Raw genomic sequence first — 20,460 nt, forward strand, 5'->3', positions numbered from 1 at the left:
TGGGCTGTAAAAAGCCAGAAAAAGTTACGGCCTGGACAGACACACAGACACACAGAAGTGATTGTAAAACCCCATCTTCTGCTGCATTTTGGGCTAATAAAAAAACAATTTGCTCACTACGTTTTATAAGGTTAGAAAAGAAACAAGATTGATCCAATTTTACTGTGACCAAAGGGATGGGAGAGGCCATTGTAATCAGTCTCTGTGTCTGTCTGCGTGTAGATATGTCGGTATTTTTGTCTCTTTGCTGATGACTGCACCCTCTGCTGTACCATCTGTCATCCCTCAAATTGGCAAGCAGCAGCTTCTTCGCTCTCTGCAGCTCTGGATAAAATCACAAACTCTTCCAACATGTAGAACATGTCTTTCAATCCTGACAAATCTCACACTCTCAATATGTCTCTCTGAAAGGACCGTTTGGAAACCCCTCCCCCCTACCCCCCCATCTACTTTCCTAACAATACTATGGAAGAAGTCCTTTCATTCAAGCTTCTGGGTCTTTTCTTTCCATGATCTTCCTGGGAAAGCCACATTTCCAACCTGGCCTCCAAAGCCAGTCGCCAACTGGCATCCTCTGTTGTGCAAAGTCCTTCCTCGGCTCACCTGAGCTCCTGACCACATGCAAAGCTTTTGACCACAGCCTGATGGAGTAATGCTCTCTGCTCTGGGCTGGTGCCCCCACCTCTCACCTTTCTTGGCTTCACGCTGTGGAAACTTAGACATTTAGGATTATTGGTCTCTCCCATGGTGAGGCTGAGTCTTTGGGCCTCTCACTCAATCACCGCAGGTTGGTCGGTGGTCTTTGTCTTCTACCGTCTCCTCTGCAGCCTTGCCCCCCCTCCCCCCGCTCTCTCTGCGATTTGTCCCCACCACATTTCCACAGGGCGCTCAAGGTCCGCCAACAACCCCCTTCTGGTAAAACTACCAAAATCACGAATCACTGCTCACCTTCACTCTTTCATTCCTCTTTTTTCCCGCCTTTGGAATAAACTCCCTCACTCTATTCTTTCCCATTCTTCCCTCCAGGCTTTCAAAACAGCTGTTCACCACCACCTCTTATTATCCCCCATCCAAATCCTCGATCTTTTCTACCCCCGATAATCCACCCAAGCCCACTACCTTCAATTCCCCTGATTTCCTTCCTGAAAGTCCCTGTAATGTCCATCTTCTCTTCCCCATGTTCCCCGTCCCATCACTCTCCCTTCTACAGATCGACTATTGTCTCTGTTCCCCACTGTTTTGTGCTTCCCTCTCCCACCCTTCTTGTCTCATGCCTTGTTATATGTTCTGTGTGTCAGTTCTTATATGAGTCTCGACATGATATAAAAAAGTGATCATTCAATAAGTAAGGTCCCTTTGACCCTGTATTCCATTTTTCTAAACAATCAGTTTCAATGCACACTTTTTCTACCAAATAAGCTTTAAAATGTTGATTATCGATAAAGTTGTTTTGCTTATGAGCGCAACCATGCTTCCACCATTCTTTGGACATCACCATCTTAATGGTCAACCCACTTGTTAATCACTACTGCAAACCATCTCAGCCTGTGTTTCATCCTCCAAGACCCGTTTTCCCATCGGTCAACTCCATTCAGAACAATTCCCCGACTCCTCTTTTATCCCCGGATACTACGAGAGTAATTCAGATCTGTGCAAGTTACCTGCACAGTTCCAGATGAAGAGCGCTTGGTGGTCAAAATGTCAGACCTGAACTTCGTGTGCTGTGTATCTATACCAGCTGTTGCTTCAGCAGCACAGCTACCACCCAGCAATGATTTAACCAGCTGCTTAGGAAATGAATTAAGCTGATGGTGTCTTCATTTTTAAATATGGATGTTCCAAACTCTGACCACTTGACTGATGATTGTGACCTAGTATGGCAAAAAAAATCCCTCAAGGAAAACAATTCTTGATCTGCATTCCTTCACAAAGGCCCAGCTATTGATGACTGCATTAAATAGAGTTAAAGTGAAGACACTTATCCAGTAAGGTCCAGATAGTAAGAGAATTTTGCTTCAGCGAGACATCTTGGAATTTGTTGTGTGATGCATTCTTTATGTGGTATATATTTAGTCAACTTAACATGCCATCACAGTTTAAACATCTTATTTATGTCCTCTTAGATTAACATCAATGGCTTTGTGCCGCCACCTGCATTTGATTCACTATCAAATGGTGTCATCGACGTTGATCCTAAACTCACCCAGAAAATCATGCACGTCGACTACTTCAAACATGACGACAGCCACAGCCGACCAGGTGAACGTTAGTGCGAGAAGAAGGCACCACACCGAGGGTGAGCGAAGTAAACTGCCCCCTTCCACAACCTTCCGTACGACACGGCGCACAACTCGCTTTCCTCCTCCACCGGTGACTCCGACAACTTCTTTGCCATCCATCAGTGGCATGCCAGCGGGTACTGCAACCAGTCACCACAGGTACAAATACAATATGGAACCTCAATAACCTTAGCTTTACCTGTATTGTAATGAACATTGCCCTTCATGATGAGATGGATATATATTTAATTAAACCTTGTAAGCCTTGGCCTGAGTTCAAGTCCATGCTGATGTCACCATCATGATGTCATATGTTCCAAAAAATGTGAATGACATCATATGTGTTTCTCAGCCAATCACCGACAAGGCCCATTTATATGCACCGATACAATATCTTTGAAGGGTATTTATGCATGGAGTATTGACAGTAAATATGACATGAAGGAAATACAGCTGAAATGAAGTGTTTAGTGTGTTTAAATCAAAAAAGTGTTGTTTACATTTATATTCAGAATGCATACACAGCCTCTTGCAGACGGCCAAGATTAATGCACCAAGCGCACTTGTCCGCAGCACCTTGCCAAGCCTATCCAGCAACTCCCACCCCTCTGCTCTGCCATGTGTCTGCCCTCTTATGGTTACATAGCCACTGTGAGCAAGCTATTAGTGGTGACTCCGCTGGGCCTACACAAGGTAGCCAACTTGAGCAGAAGCCATTCCACGTTGTAGGCTCCCAGTGCTGCAGTTCAACAGCGTGCCACTCGGCTGTCACTCGTATCCTCAAGAGTTCCAAATTAAAAAAAATTATCTTCGAGATGTCAACAATATAACCTTTTCATTGCCTATTCACCAAATCTCAAAAGTCTTTATCAGCAAGAAATCTCCACAATGAAACTTTGACAACAGAAAACTTTGACAAACTCGTTTAAAACCAAAGACAAAGATGGTTCATTTATTTTGATGAAATAAAACCAAACCATCGTTCATTAAAACGTCATTACTACCAAGTTTCGCATCTCACAATTAGAGCAAGATTGCGTCTGTTGTTTCATAGCTTGCAAAGCAATCCACACTGAACAGCACAGAGCTGTGCAGAGTAAAGTTATATTTGGGGTCTTGCAGCCCATCAGATGCTTGGACATTCCAAAAGTAGAGCAGATAGCATATCGTACGAAGGCAGTGTTGTTGCATGATACAAAAGGTAAAGGGTTACCTTCGGCCAACTTTTGGCAAAGGAGACAGCTTCACACTTCGTAAAGCAGAGCAGTATAATGTAAATGAAGCAAAGATTACACAAGCTCTCTGCAAGGTTTTAATAAAAACAAACTTGCAACTATATTTTTCTTTCATTTCTAATTTTACATGCTTAAACCAGTTGGATTCGCAGTTTTCACAAAATCCATTTTTTGTCAAAATAACATAAAATAAAGGTCAATGGGAAAGTCTGGGGTTAAAAGGAACATCAACAGTGGAGTTATTTTTATACCTACGAGGAGCATTCAAAGAGTTCTACAATCAGCATACAAGTCAAAGGTATGCCAACAGTCGTTTTATTCTTCAATAAAAGTATATTACGTATAATTGATAATAAATCATGGAAAGGGGTTTTTTATTTATATCTACACATCTCAATAGTCTTTCCTTTTACACATCTTCCACTATCATGAGCATCTCATTTGTAGACACTCCCTCTACCCCCATAGTCTTTACTAATAATTTGTCTTGAATGTCTCAATCTGTAATCGATTCACAATTATTTTGACCTATAACTGAACAATCATCCTTGTCAAATTTTTCTACTTCTCAGCTGGGCCCTCTACTTAATGGTCAAGCGTCGCATTGCCATTGCATTAACAATAAAGTGGAAAACTTCATCTTTAAGGATAACTGTTAAGCGAAAGCATTGTGTACAATTGGTCAACAATAAAAAACAAACATTAACAACAACAAAAAAATGCGAAGAAAAACAGGTAACATATTCTTCTTTGTTTTTTAACTTGACCACAAAAGCAGTTATTGCATAGAAATAATAAACAGGAAAGGCAGTAAGATGATAAGTCTGGATCGAGACAGCGCAGAGATGAGAAAAGGGTGAACTAGAAAGGTGGAAACAAGTAAGCAATCCTGAGAGGTTGCCTTAACGCATAGTAAAGTAAATTTTGCCAACTTATATCCGAAAGTCAGGCTGAGAGGAAGAAAGGTAAAAATTGCTTACATGAGAACCAACATGCATCGGATGGGATTGAACTGAGGCTTACCTTCCCCCTTTTTCAGCTCCATGCTTGGCCCGAGGACTTCAGGGACTTCAAGTCACTGTCACCACGTGCACAGAACAGACAAGCCCAATGTCCCCACGTACTCTTCGCCAGTCACGCCTTCCCCAACCAACAGAGAGGGAGGAAATGGGAGGGGGAGATAGGGGCATAAGGAGATAGTTCCTTCCCTCCTGCGATATCTTGGCTTTGGCAGTGCAGTTTAGCTATTTGTTCTCCCTCCCTCCATCACCCATCCCACAATCCCACCAACCTGCACCTCTCATTGCCTCCAAAATAGCTTTGTTGGAGCATCTTGGTCAAGGATAACAGGCACTTTTTTGTACTGTATTCCTTACTATGTTCACAATTTCTAAAGTAGAGAAAAAAAAAGAATAGTTATTATGAAGTAATCATATTACAATATTACTTGTTTAGTGTGTGTGCGTGCGTGCGTGCGCTCTCTCTCACAACATCCTCTTAAATGTATATATTTTCATTATATGCACTCCTGAACCACTGGAAGGAATGAGTTGAAAACTGCTGGTTGCACTTAGAGGTGCAGAGGAAGGTTTTAGAAGGTAAAAAAAAAAACTTCATAACCCAGGGGTTCAGGGTGGGGGAAGATCTCTATTCACCCTAACTCTCTCTATGTAAATGTGTATTGTGCAGCACCACCTGGTGGAAGCCAGTATGACAAGTCATCAGAAAATACCTAATAGACATGATAAAAGTGGTGGGATTAACCAATAACCAATCAGTTAATTAATCAATAAGGATGGGCTCTTTGCTGGTATTTATCAAATTATAAACTTGCTCATTCTGATAAATACAAACACTTTAATTACATAAAGTATGAAGCAGCACAAACCTGGCTCAACCCACATGGAGGTGGCACCATACAAGACGTGTACACAGAGAGAATTGGGGTCTTCTCCTCACTCTAAACCCCCGGGACTACTGGAAGGACTCTGTTCCACCTTCTGAAAGCCGCCTATGGAGATTGACGACACACAAAATATGTGTGTGTGTGTGTGTGTGCGTGCGTGCGTGCGTGCGTGCGTGCGTGTGTGTGTGTGTGTGTGTGTGTGTGTGTGTGTGTGTGTGTGTGTGTGTGTGTGTGTGTGTGTGTGTGTGTTTATGGCCTTTCAAAATATTAAAAAATGAGAAGGGCATTCTTCGACGTCTCGACGTAGACCGATATACCTCCACCCACATTATTACATCATTATACATACTTGAATCAAGTTTGATTAAAAATCCCTTCAGTTGTTTTCAAGTGTCACATTTTTACTTGATACGACCTCTGACCTTTGACCTCTTGATGCCAAAATCTGATCGGTTCGTCTTTGCATCATAATATACTATGTACAGGAACTTTTCCAGGTTTGGTCAAAATCCTATCACTGCTGGTTCCCAAGTTAGCATGATAACAGAATTTTGACCGAACGGGACCTCTGACCTTTGATCTCTTGAGCCCATAAATAAATCAGTTTATGTATACATCATTATACATACTTATACAAAGTTTGACTAAGATCCCTTGAACCGTTGTTAGGTTATCACGGTAATGAAAACCTGTCAAGGACTGTGACCTTTGATGTCTTAATGATGAAATCTAATTAGTTCATCTTTGCATCATAACATATACTAATATCAAGTTTGGTCAAAACCCCATTACTGGTTCACAAAACAAGGTAAACAAGGTGACAAGGTCACAAGGTAACAGAATTTGTACCTAATGGGATCTCTGACCTTTGACCTCTTTTTTTTTAAATTCATGTGCAGCCTGTGTCTGCTTGGCTGCATCATTGTTTGGGGGCACAGCTGTGCCACTGATGCAGTGACCCCTGTTACCAGTAAGCTGGTATTCCTTTTGCTGACCTTAATCCGCTGTCACACCTTGACGATTTAGCCAGCGTATGCCGATTTATGAAAAATTTGTCTAAAACACTGGCACACGTCGAATACGTTATGGGTACGTTTTGTATACGTTAAGAGCACGCTGAAAAACACTGCCATATGTCGGAGTACGCTGGCTTTAAACGTTGTACTTTTGGGTTGTCCTCAAATTTTTGCATGCTTGAACTTTTACGACATATGCCGGCGTATAACTCACATGTTCCGCTACGCTGGCCTTGCAGGCACGTTATGCGATCGTTGACACACGTCGACACACGTTACTTGTAAGTTACTCATAAGTCGAAACACGTCGAGGTAATGTTTAGCGTACCCGAAACTTATTTCTAACCTATGAGTAACGTTTTGTAAGCACGCTACACAAACGTTGTTCATACTTCGCAACACGTTACTTGAAAGTTCCTCATACGTCGAAACACGTCAAATTAATGTTTAAGGTACCCGTGACTTATTTATAACCTATGAGTAACGTGCTTGGGAATTATTTGTAAAGCATGTCCTTCGCACAAATACATATGTAGACGTATTTGACGTCTTCAGGACGACCACAGAACTTACTGAACACGTTTCTAACTCACAGATACCGTATAATGGCGTATTGGCAGCAATTAGGGGAATTGGTATATAAAAAGTGGCTTCACAGGAGGAACCCGTCTTTTTGTCCATGTCATTCCGAGAGATGGAGGATACGGCAAGGCTGAGACGACAATACCTACCTGTCCTCCAACATCAACATGACCTCATCGAGTTGACACTGCACCAGTTGCATGCCAATAGAGCCGGGAGAAGAAGACATGAACGAAGGAGAAGGAACTGGGTCAGACCATGGATTGGAAGGCGACGCCACTACGGCATATATGACCAGCTCATGGTGGAACTCCGGAACGAGGACCATGCATCCTTCATCAACTTCCTGCGAATGCCCCCAGCGATGTTCGACAAGCTGCAAGCCAGAGTGGGTCCAAGGATAACCAAGCAGTACACCTTCTACAGGGATCCGCTTGAGCCTGGGATGAGGCTGGCACTGAGCCTGCTGCTGTTGGTGCCGTGACTGCAGTGCTGTGGAAGCGATTTAACTCGTTCAATGGAAACGATTTCAATTGCCGAGCACCAGCGTCCAAAAACAATAGGCGAGTGACAGCCATTTATTTAAATCGTTCAGTATAAATCATTTCAATAGTCGAGTGAAAGCAATTTAGCTCGTTCAATGGAAACGATTTCAAATGCAGAGCACCAGCGTCCAAAAACAATAGGCGAGTGACAGGCATTTATTAAAAGTGAAGTTGCATCCTATGAATAGAAAACCTCACGTAATCGTCGACGATACGCTGCCACGCTATGCATACGTTAGACTATCGTTGGGCATAGGTTGTGGACGCCTAAAACACGCTAATCAATCGTTGGTATAACTTATCTATAAGTTATCGAAGCATTCTGTGTTCATTACTAGTACAGTCACTTAACAGTTTCTACTTGTCAGGACATGGCGCCACAAGATTCACTCAAAAGGAAGGAAAGGGCCACTCTCATAGACGAGAGTGGCAGACAGGGTCCGTGGACCTTTATAGTGCGTGAGCCTTGGTTGATCAAATGGGCTCGCGAGACTGATGCGGCTTACCCGTACCCTCGTGGTGCGACAATGGGCAGGTCGTGACGTCTGTTTCCCACAGCCACTAGGACAGTCGCACCTGATTGCGGCCTTGCGACGATGGGCAGGTCATGACGTCTGTTTCCCATGGCCATGAGGACAGCCACGCCTGATTACGGCCTTGCCAAGGCGAGGTGATCCGGGCCCCGGCCGGCAACGCGGTTTGAGAGGAACGAACGGGTCTTTTAGTGCTCTGTCAGAGTTGATGCTCTATAAGAGTTGATGCTCGATAAGAGTTGATGCTCTTACGACCCCGTCCGCTCCTCAGCAATGCGCGAAATGCGCCGAGGTCCGATCACCTTGGACTGCCTTGGCGCTGGCAAGCTCTCCCCGGCTGTGGTCTCCACGCAGCTCCTTGGCCTTCCCCGACCAGACTTCAGGCTCCACTCGGCTCTCCGACCCCTCCAGACTGTGGGCTCCACTCGGATTTCCGATCCCTCGAGACTGCCTCGAAGCTCCGTTCTGCTCGCCCTTATATAGGGCCGGGGGGGACGGGATTTGGCCTTTGCTCTCTGACCCTTGACCCCGCGCGGAAAGTGGACGTGGTAGGAATCATCGAGCCTTTGACCTCTGACCCTTCCCAGAGAGCGAGCCGACGTGGTTGAAATCACCAACGCTGCACGGCGAGAGAACCCTTGTCTCTCCCTGCAGCGATGCCGTTTGATCGGATCCCGCCGCTGCTGGCACAAAGATGGCGTCGTTTTGGGAACGAAGGTGAGGCAATGTTTGTGGTGTGGAGTTGTTGACGGTTGGGGAGGAAAAGGGGCTAACGTGGTGGTGGTTTGGTTGTGGTCGTTTGGGAATGATGTTAGTGGTGGCGATTTGGTTGTGGTGGGCGGTAGAGGCGATCGTGGTTGCGGTGATGGTGGCGTGGTTGGCGTTGTGGTTAAGGGGAGCGATGTTGTTTGTGGTGATTTGGTTGTTGAGGTATGGTTGGTCCAAAATAACGATAGAAAAAGAAAAACCTACCTCAAAGGATCACAGCCCTGTGACATGAATAATTCCCATTAAACAACGGTGGGGAAATCTAACTGAACACAGACTTATCGATCTAACTGAACTACGGACCTTTATGGTGTTCTGCGAATTTCCACAGCCGTAACAGTATTATGATGATGAGTGAAAAGAAAATTGCTGGTTTTGACTGATCTCATAATTTTTGCTTTTGCCATGATCTGGAGTACTGAATAGTGATCCCTACCTCGATGATCAGTTGAACAGACCAGGTTGGGTCTCTTATGGAGCCCAAGTAACTTTTTGGAGAAGATACTCCAACTTTAGTTTTGGACATAGCGGGTGGGACCAACATTTTCTTCTGCGCCATCCCTACATGGAGAGTTTTCGTGCACTCTCTGATAAGGTTCTTCAATTAATGTAAGTAAAATGAAATAGGCTATGGGCTACATATGGCTGCCATGCACCCCCCCCCCCCACATCTCAATGAACCTATGTTTTTCTGAATCCCCTGGATGTGTTGAATAAGTAATTGAATGTTAACATTGAAAATATAGGGATGCACTTCCGGTTTTGACCCTATAACTAATGGTACCCTAAAAACCGCTAATCGCTGCTCCACGTCGGTCATGATTTCTATGCCTCATCATATCAATTTGTAGAATGGCTCAATGAAGGTCAATGTTCACACGTGATATATCAAATAATAGCGGATGTTATTCTGCTTATTTTCATATGTCTGATAAGTTGTTACAATACATATTGCCTAAATCACAGTCATTTGAATGAGCATACCCCTATCCAGGGATATTCGCACACTTACTGACACTTTCATGTTTCACATTTTTTATTTTACTGATAAATATGGCAAAGATAATCAATTTAAAAATCATTCAATAACATTGTAGTAGGCAAAATAATTATTTTAATACCAATATTAGCCAGACACCTTGATAATAAGTTGCGAAATTACATTTTAAGCTTTGTTGGTGTATGCTGAAAGTTGGTCCAAACCCCACTTTCAAGATTGATTCTCGCGCGTACATTGTAATTGTGTTATTATTATTTGTAATTCAGCACCAACAAAATAATCATCGCCTTGATGGGTACATGTAGTTATATAATTGTAATCATGCAACACTCCTCTCATTAATAAGCACATTTGAAATATCAATGTTCAGACATAGGTTTAATCAGAATCACTGTCTGAACTGTCTCCAGCAGGATAGTCTGTTCCTGCAGGAAGTAGACCATCATCATCTGATTCGTCCTCATCATCAGTCGGTGAACCTTCAACAATATCAATTAATTGTTGTGGAAGTACATCTCCAACATACCATAACGGCTCCATTTTGCAATCAACCATTGTCCAACCATGGCCATCAGAAGCCAGAGGGATATCAGGATCAGTGATATGCGCTCTCTTCCATATTCCAACCTGGTAATTTACTCTTTTTTTTGTACACCTTGTCGAGGCTCGTATGAGAGCTAACACACAATGCACAGCAAAGGGGGCATGAGACAAGAGGGGCGGGAGTGGGAGGGACAAAACAGTGGGGAACAAACACATTAGGAGATCTGTGGAAGGGAGAGGGATGGGACAGGGAACATGGGGAAGAGAAGATGGACATCACAAGGACTTTCAGGAAGGAAATTAGGGGAATTGAAGGTAGTGGGCTTGGGTGGATTATCGGGGGTAGAGAAGATCGAGGATTTGGATGGGGGATAATAAGAGGTGGTGGTGAACAGCTGTTTTGAAAGCCTGGAGGGAAGAATGGAAAAGAATAGAGTGAGGGAGTTTATTCCAAAGGCGGGAAAAAAGAGGAATGAAAGAGTGAAGGTGAGCAGTGATTCGTGATTTTGGTAGTTTTACCAGAAAGGGATTGTTGGCAGACCTTGAGCGCCCTGTGGAAATGTGGTGGGGACAAATCGCAGAGAGAGCAGGGGGGGCAAGGCTGGAGAGGAGATGGTAGAAGACAAAAACCACTGATCAACCTGCGGTGATCGAGTGAGAGGCCCAAAGACTCAGCTTCATTGCGGGAGATGCCGATGATCCTAAATGCCCTGGTTTCGACAGCGTGAAGCCGAGAAAGGTGGGAGGCAGGAGCACCAGCCCAGAGGGGAGAGCAGTATTCCATCAGGCTATGGACAAAAGCTTTGTAAATGGTCAGGAGCTCAAGAGGGCCGAGGAAGGACTTTGCGCGACGGAGGATTCCCAGTCGGCGACTGGCTTTGGAGGCGAGGTTGGAAATGTGACTTTCCCAGGAAAGGTCATTGCAGATAGTGAGACCCAGAAGCTTGAAAGAAAAGACTTCTTCCAGAGGATTGTTGAGAAAGTGGATGGGGGGGGGGGGTTCTAAATGGTCCTTTCGAAGAGACATAGTGAGAGTGTGAGATTTGTCTGGATTGAAAGACATGTTCCATGTGTTGGACCAGTTTGTGATTTTATACAGATCTGCAGTGAGCGAAGAAGCTGCTGCTTGCCGGTCTGAGGGATGACAGATGGTACAGCAGAGGGTGGACTCATCAGCAAAGAGATATAGAGTATTTTCCAGAGAGTCAGAGAGATCATTGATGAAAACCAGAAAAAGAACAGGGCCCAGAACGCTACCTTGAGGAACTCCAGCCTGGAGAGGAAGAGGGGATGAAAGAACTCCATTTAGGGCCACACGTTGACTGCGACAGGAGAGGAAGTCTGTGAGCCATGAGTGGAGATGGCCTTGGATACCATGGGAAGAGAGTTTGGTGAGTAGGGCAGGGTGCCAGACTGTGTCAAAAGCACGTGATATGTCCAGGGATACGGCTCGGATTTCCTCTCTGGCATTGAGGACCTCCATCCATTGATGGGAGAGCAGAAGCAGTATATCCAGCGTAGAGTGACCTGGTCTGAAACCAAATTGATGATCGCAAATCAAGCCATTGGAGAAGAGGAAGGATTTCATGTCTGATATGTTGTTAATATGTTGATACCAGAACAACATATGTTGATACCAGAGCAACATACCAGAACTCCTGATATGTTGCTCTAATGATTTTTGGCATGGAGATAGATTAACCATATCAATGTTGTGTGAAGTTTTGATTGATGTGTCATTATCTGTGTCACACAACTGGCTCATCTGAAGGAAGCGCACTTCGTCAACTCTGCGCATGCGCGGCCTTTCGTAAATGGCACACGTGAACTCGTCAAGATCGTCTACGAGCTCTGTAGGTACATGCCAGGAGTCTCCCAGCCTAGCAAGCACTGACACAAATTTGGGCATCTGCAATAGTTTATTGAGAGGTTTCACTTTTCCTAATCCTTTGAAGGTGCTTGTGGAGTCGCATCCACTGTATGCATGGAGTGCCATCAGAGCTGTACAGTGTTGCTGGGTATAACCTCGTGACATATCACTCACATTTAGCAGTCTTTTCTTGTTTCCAGTGCCAGTGTCAAACAAGATGGTGACATCACCGATTGTGGGTGCACAGTGGAGAAATATAAAGAATACATCAGTGTCCGGACTCTTCACCCTCAAGTACTTGTAACTCTGACTACTACCATGTTTACAATATAGTATGATACGTGAATCAGATTCCTCCTGGGTTGACTTGATTTTCTCTTCTATGTGTTGACAGACCATCATCAGATGTCAGGGGGTATGCAGTGCCTTTACAGATTACAGTCACTTGTCTTCCTTGTAGCTTCTTGGCATATGCATCTTGGCTCCAGAGTCGAGTGAGTCGTGCAATAAACTGTTGCTTGTTGACATCATTGCCCAATAACAATTTCCAGTCAGATGGTTTGTTCGTGTTCTCCCCTTTGATAATCAGTTTTTCACCACAACTTCGTCTTAGTCGCTCCATTGCTTTCACAGAGTTAGGCATGTAGGAGTCTGTGCTGAACACAACATCACCTATCGGTGGCATTATATCAAACACTTTGGAACATATCTGGCTGAAGTTTCCTGGTGTTTCTTTCATGTAGTAGAATACAGCATTACCATCATGAATTACTAGTGTTTCACTTGATTGGGGTACCGCAGCATCCTCATGACCATTTGTGAGATGACGCAACGCCTTAGACTTGTCCATCTTTGCTAAGAAACCATCAGCAGTCCCTATACTGTATGGCACAGGAGTTAATGGGTATGTCATCAGTTCCTTAAGATCCAGTTGTACACCTTGGCTTTGGGATTTCATGAGGAGTTGGAAGGCGACATTTCCTTATTGTTTGTACTGCACAACTCTATTCGTTGTTGTCTTTACCTTGCTTTTCTTACTCATGTCTCCTTGAGTCATTAGGTTTATGCGCTTTACTGGCTCAAAGAAGTCCTTTCCAATCTCCAGACGTGAAGCAATAAACACTTCCTTTGCCTCTCTACCTGCTTGTTCTGCACGGAGCACATCTTTCTGTACAGCTAATGATGCAGCAGCACCTGATGAGAGAATCAGCAGTTGATCTGGATTATCTCCAGTGAACGGATTCAGGAAAGTCTCCACTGCCTCCATTGTTCTGCACACCAGCTTTTCACTTTTCAATACTTCTGCAGGATGTAAATCACGGTGTTTGATTCCTTCGGTGGATCCCGACAACATATCAGCCATACTGAGCGTCGTGTTCACATACTGTGATCTGGCATGTGTTGTTCTCACCCAACGTTGGGAGGCATCATGATTGGCCAGAACACCTGACACACTAGCACCACTTCCACCTGCACTGCCATGGGATTTGGCATGATGCATGAATGTTTCCTCCATGGTTTTATCAATGGCACATCGATTTCCAGGAATGAAAGAACAAGCAACACTGATTGCACCTCTCTTCATCAACTCTGTGGCTCCTGGATGGGATATTTCGATATTTGCAATGAACAAAGAGAAGAATGTAAGATATCTGGCATAGTTCTGTCCTCCAAAACTAAAGAATAAGTCAGACATCAGATGAAGACAATGGGCGTAGAGAAGGAAGTCATTGTGCTTCACAGCATGTGTGAGTGTTAACACCAGCCAAACGTGGTCCATGTATGATACCCACAATTGAGCAGTTATACCAAGGTTTCCTGTCTTGGAATCATCCCGATATTGCATAAATCCCTCGATGTACCTTTTCAACTCCTTGTCTGCAAGTGCTGTATTCATGGTTTCCTCAGATGGGGTATGTGTGATATCATATAGAACCTTCTTTGATTGTTCTGTTGGAGATGCAAACACATCAGCTTCGTTATGGCTTGCCAGATATTGTGAAAGCAGTCTCTCTAGACATTCCGGCATGACTTTGTGGCAGTTCATTGCTCTGTCATAGTGTTTCCCTGACCGCACACCCTCGATGGAACCAGATACTATTAAGCCTGCTTCCAACAGTATGTCAGAGAGCCCTGATCCATTCATCTTCTTTCCAATCATCTTCATGTAGGCACATATCAGGTGGAACGTCACAATGAGGATGATGTGCTTCTCGTACCTGACCTGGTTGTTCCAAACGAGGGGATAAGCCTTCATACATACCCCCAAGTCAAACGTAGTGGTGGTGTACCTCTGCTTGACTTCATTTGTGGCTTCTTCAGCATAACGTAAACACTCCTGTACTGTTTTATAGTCAGTAATGGGGTGAGCTATGACAGGGTAGTGAGAGTCTCGGGTCTCTGACCAGTCATTGAGATGAATCCTGTCCATCCAGGTACTTGTTGTGACATACAATTTTGTTGTCGTATCAGCATCCACAAGAAATGGTTGATTCTGGCTTTGTGTTGGGCATCTTCACCACCGGGGTATGTTCGCTGCTCAATCGTTATCTGAGGACTCCTACGCTGGGTGACATAACAATCTGGAAGACATTCAGATGATTGGATGTTTAGAGAGTGTTGTTTTGTTGTCATATTCCATGGAATGGATGGTATTTCTACACGGGTACCTCCGTGGTCCTCTGGTCTCCCTTCTATATCCTGCAGCATGATACCATGGGCAGTGTGGATTGATCCCATTCCAGTGAGGTTATTGAGTAGTTGATCAAAGTTGTCAAATTCAGAGTGAAAGACAGAAGGTGCATCTGGAGATCGGATGATTTGAGTTGACAACAAATTTGAAGTTTCATCCACAGCCTGTGCGAGAGCTGTTTCTAGTTCCAATGAAAATGAGTAGTTCTCTGAATGTCCCATTCGATTCAGTAAGGTGATCAGTCGCTCACTCCTGAACAGGTGGCAGAGTGTCATGCATATCAATATGTGTTTTGGGAGTTTCCACTCACCATTGGTAGCTGCTCGACAAATGTCTTGTCCTATTGAGTATACCAGTCGATGTGACTTAGATGTACGAGTGGTGGCTTTTCCACCCATGACATAGCTGAGAAATTTCTCGAGTTGTGATGGTACGATATCCTTCACATCTCCAAGATCTTGAGCAGTTCGTGGCCATTTTAGTTCATTGGACATAGCAAAACTGTGAAAAATCACCCAACGCAGGTATGTTCCAGCTTCTTGTATCATATCTGTCGAAGCGAGCTCATATGCTAATCGGACTCCATTGTTCACATCAATGTCAGAACTATATACTATATAGGACTGCATTTTTGCTGAGGAATACAGTTTGCAGAAGGCCAATCTGTCCTTGTACTCTGTGTGTTTCTCAAGTTTGATTTTGAAGTTTTCTCCACGGAAGTTTGGATTTGCGAACTCTGTGAGTTCCAAGCTGGCTATGTATGTCTTGACAAGATCAGTTAGTTTCACCATATTCTTGTCTCGTAGAACATCAGTGTCGATTACTTCACACACATCGTGAAATGCATGATTACGAGCCTCCGTCAGTTGAACTTGCTTATCTTTGTTCTGGACATTGGTACTTCTCCACTTATCTGGCTTCTGTAGGTACTTTGTCCTGCACGACTTGTGAAATTTGGCTTCACATGCAATAAGATCCTGGCATCTAATCCGTGTGAGCAGTTTTTCGTCATTTGTCTTCTCGGCTATCTCTAAAATTGTTTGCCAACCATCAGAAATAAAGCTACTCATGCCCTCGGTAGTCCACGCCCCCTTGCTTTTAACTTTTTTCCTTCCTTCAGAATTACAAAAAATACAGTCTGGTGCAAACAACATATGATCTGCTGAACTGCGTCTGCTTGGTCAGGAACATGATGGTTCTCGTGAATCTGAGTGTGTAGCCAAACGATTGATGTTCATGGTAAAACGCTGATAACACACCCTATGATAACCATGATGGTGCTCTTTTATGACATCAGGAATAAGATTACACGTGTCCTTCATCTGGTGAACAGAACCTGCATGTTGGGCGAGTCTCTTATCACGAATCTCTTTCAATTTATCCAATATTTGGTAACCATCCTCATTTGCAGATAATTGTAGCAATGGTCCATGTTGTAATCCTGGGACATGCACAATGCACACTAGCAAACTAGAACATTGGCCACCCTTTGATCGCTTTGGGGGAGACGCATTCTCTTCACCGAGGTCTGATGAATTAGACATCATTCAGGTGCAATCTGAAAATATAAAAACAAGAAAGAATTGTAGAATAATATCAAAGTGGAAATATTTACTTGTCAAGCTTAATTAATTGTTCTTTGAGTACTAGATTCTGTCATATAAAACAAAACTTATCAGTAAAATAAAAAATGTGAAACATGAAAGTGTCAGTCAGTGCGCGAATATCCCTGGATAGGGGTATGGTCATTCAAATGACTGTGATTTAGGCAATATGTATTCTAACAACTTATCAGACATATGAAAATAAGCAGAATAGCATCAGCTATTATTTGGTATATCACAAGTGAACATTGAGCTTCATTGAGCCATTCTACAAGTTGATATGATGAGGCATAGAAATCATGACCAACGCGGAGCAGCGATTAGCGGTTTTTAGGGTACCATTAGTTATAGCGTCAAAACCGGAAGTGCATCCCTATATTTTCAATGTTAACATTCGATTTCTTATTCAGCACATCCAGGGGATTCAGAAAAACATAGGTTCATTGAGATGTGGGGTGGGGGGGGGGTGCATGGTAGCCACATGTAGCCCATGGCCTAAAAGTACAGTATAATACTATAGTGAGTTAATTCAACATATGTTCGTTCAAGTTCATGTCTCCAGATCAAGAAGACAATGAAGTGCTTGTTATTCAAGAATCTTTTTTTCTGCAAAAATGATTTTTTCCTTGACTATTTTACTGTTCCTTTGACAAACACCTGCACTGTTCAGTGGCCCATATCACCCAGTAGGTGGAGATGTTACCGTTGGCAATGTTTTAATAGCAGCAATTCTCGTTTCTGTTCTCGTTTCTCAACCTCGAACAAATTTTTACAGCACATCAACATGTGCTCTTTTTAATCCTTTCTCTCACAAAGCCAGGATCTTTCTCACCACAACATGTCCATTGAATCATGTCTTCCTCATTGTACCAGCCATGGATCATGCTTTCAGCAGGTTAGTAGTGAACCTCAATAGAAGTGATGGATGCATTCAGCTCAGAATTCTGCAATCGATTTTGGGCTTTCTCACCTACTTCCTTGCCCTTCATGCCGGCTGGTGCTTTGTAGAAGGCATTTGTATTGCCTGACGAGTGTGTACTTTGTACACCAGTTATTTGTCATTTGCACACACTTTGGCAAACTACCACTTGTACAAGGCTATCATGAATTTCGAGGAAAGTTCATGATGTATTAAAATTGGGACTCAGTTGGTGTCTCTCTCGAATATCTTGAACTGTTTCCATGGGGTATTCGAGAGAGAAAGGCTGCCATTGCTTTACGTTTTAGATTGCATTGACCATTGAGCTGCACAACTTTAAATCTCCCCCTCAAGCCTCAATGTGGACCATTTATTAATCATTGGTCGAATACAAAGTCAATCTGACAATGACCGCTTGACATTATGGTCAACATCTTGCCTTGGTGTGCGGTCACTTTTACTTTCCTGGATTTTAACCAAATGGATGGCAAACGTATTGATGAAATTTTAAAACACGAATCATAATTCAAGCTCACCTAATCAAATAAATTCCATATAAAGATATATATATATATATATATATATATATATATATATATATATATATATATATATATATATATATATATATATACACATATATACACATATATATATATATATATATATATATATATATATATATATATATATATATATATATATATATATATATATATATATATATATATATATATATATATATATATATATATATATATGCTCCAAATGAAAATATTTTTATTCGGAATTTGGGAGAAATGTTGTCAGTAGTTTATAGAATAAAACAAAAATGTTCATTTTACTCAAACACATATGCTTATATACAGCTCTGGAAAAAATGAAGAGACCACTGCAAAATTATCAGTTTTTCTGGTTTTACTATTTATAGGTATGTGTTTGAGTAAAATGAACATTTTTGTTTTATTCTATAAATTACTGACAACATTTATCCCAAATTCCGAATAAAAATATTGTCATTTGGAGCATTTATTTGCAGAAAATGACAACTGGTCAAAATAACAACAAAGATTCAGTGTTTTCAGACCTCAAGTAATACAAACAAAACAAGTTCATATTCATTTTTAAACAACACAATACTAATGTTTTAACTTAGGAAGAGTTCAGAAATCAATATTTTGTGGAATAACCCTGATTTTCAATCACAGCTTTCATGCGTCCTGGCATGCTCTCCACCAGTCTTTCACATTGCTGTTGGATGACTTTATGCCACTCCCTGGCGCAAAAATTCAAGCAGCTCGGCTTTGTTTGATGGCTTGTGACCATCCATCTTCCTCTTGATCACATTCCAGAGGTTTTCAATGGGGTTCAGGTCTGGAGATTGGGCTGGCCATGATAGGATCTTGATCTGATGGTCATCCATCCACACCTTGATTGATCTGGCTGTGTGGCATGGAGCATTGTCCTGCTGGAAATACCAATCCTCAGAGTTCAGGAACATCATCAGAGCAGAAGGAAGCAAGTGTTCTTCCAAGACAACCTTGTACGTGGCTTGATTCATGAGTCCTTCACAAAGACAAATCTGCCCGATTCCAGCCTTGTTGAAGCACACCCAGATCACCACTGATCCTCCACCAAATTTCACAGTGGGTGTGAGACACTGTGGCTTGGAGGCCTCTCCAGGACTCCGTCTAACCATTAGACGACAAGGTGTTGGGCAAAGCTGGAAAATGGACTCATCAGAGAAGATGACCTTACTCCAGTCCTCTACGGTCCAATCCTTATGGTCTTTTGCAAACCTCAGCATGGCTATTCTTTGCTTCTCATTGATGAAGGGCTTTTTTATAGCTTTGCACGACTTCAGCCCTGCCCCTAGGTGCCTGTTTCGAACCGTCCTCACCGTGCACTTCACCCCAGCTGCTGTTTGCCATTCTTTTTGTAGGCCACTTGATGTCATCCTACAGTTGAGGGACATTCAAATGAGTTGGCGGTCATCCCAGTCAGTGGAAAGTCGTTTTTGCCCTCTGCCAGTCTATAGCTTTGTTGTCCACAATGTCTGCTGCTTGACCTTGTTCTTATGAACCACCGTCTTTGAAATTTTAAGGATGGAAGTAACGTGACGCTCACTGTATCCCTCTGCCAGTAAAGCCAGAATTGAACCCTTCTTTTCCTCACTCAAAATTTTCTTTTCAACTCTTTTGGCATGGTCAATAGTTATTTTTTTGATTCCAATTACTTTTAGGTACTACTGGCACTGTTTTTGCCATCCAGCTGGTCCTATGGCAAGAGGATAGTGATGACCAGAGCAGTGGTATTTATACTTTTCGTTGTTAAATAAGATTTGGTTCAGGTGATCACCGAATCAGTACCTCACTAAGCAGAATGAGGTGTGCCTGTGTTGGAATTCAACAGACACTGGAATGGAATGGCTGCCATACATGTAGAGATGCTGATTTAAATTTTTTTTGGAGTGGTCTCTTATTTTTTTCCCAGAGCAGTATATATATGCATATATGTATCTATATATATTGTTGAAGATTCTCACCCGTTCGGTATGTGGACGACTGCCTCAGCCCAATTGCGGCCGCACATGCCCACCGAACGAGCAATCCAGTCGAAGCTTCCGGATCAATGCCGAAAACCAGCTACGGGTGTTTTTATAACACCATATATCAGCCAACTCTTCTGTCCACGCGCTACAGGGTCAATCGCCGAATTATCGATGTACCTAATTATTCGCGCAGACAGAAATGCCGGGGATCTACACCTCAACGGGACCTGCACGAAAACGAGCCGCTTTACGCAGCTCGTTTCGTATGCGATTGCCGAGTGGTTATATATCGCTAAGTCCCGTCGGACCCGATTATCTTATCGGTGTTAAAAACCAGCTAACATTCCGAACGCTCCATGGCAGTCAATGAGAGGAAGGGATGCAACAAGCGGGTGACATTTAACAATGGGGACATTA

The 20,460-nt window shown here is 43.0% G+C and overlaps 2 protein-coding genes and 1 pseudogene across 9 annotated transcripts in view; all 3 read right to left on the bottom strand.

The window, feature by feature from the left end:
- LOC147026365 (uncharacterized) overlaps positions 1–4,830 on the bottom strand; it is a 98,475-nt gene extending 93,645 nt beyond the window's left edge. For 5 of the 8 annotated variants that reach the window (XM_085881733.1, XM_085881732.1, XM_085881731.1 and 2 more), the window contains exons 1-2: positions 4,538–4,654; positions 2,204–2,419 (exon numbers count right to left, since the gene is read on the bottom strand). In XM_085881733.1, the coding sequence (XP_085737859.1) occupies positions 2,204–2,419; positions 4,538–4,559 (238 nt within the window). In that variant the 5' untranslated portion in view covers positions 4,560–4,654. Of the gene's footprint in view, positions 1–2,203; positions 2,420–4,537; positions 4,719–4,811 lie in introns of those variants that run through there. The other 3 variants (XM_085881736.1, XM_085881735.1, XM_085881729.1) reach the window with 2 other exon arrangements.
- Positions 4,831–10,094: 5,264 nt separating this feature from the next.
- Positions 10,095–13,247, bottom strand: LOC147026367 (uncharacterized; annotated as a pseudogene).
- LOC147026368 (uncharacterized) lies at positions 13,247–16,513 on the bottom strand. Its single transcript, XM_085880323.1, is given in 2 exon segments — positions 13,247–14,662; positions 14,665–16,513. Coding segments are annotated over 2 exon segments (3,252 nt in total). The 3' UTR covers positions 13,247–13,259.
- Positions 16,514–20,460: the final 3,947 nt, after the last annotated feature.

This window comes from Eptatretus burgeri, chromosome 5 (genome assembly GCF_056783735.1).
Source record: "Eptatretus burgeri isolate ZD-2024b chromosome 5, Ebu_testis_v1, whole genome shotgun sequence".
Classification (NCBI taxonomy): domain Eukaryota; kingdom Metazoa; phylum Chordata; class Myxini; order Myxiniformes; family Myxinidae; genus Eptatretus; species Eptatretus burgeri.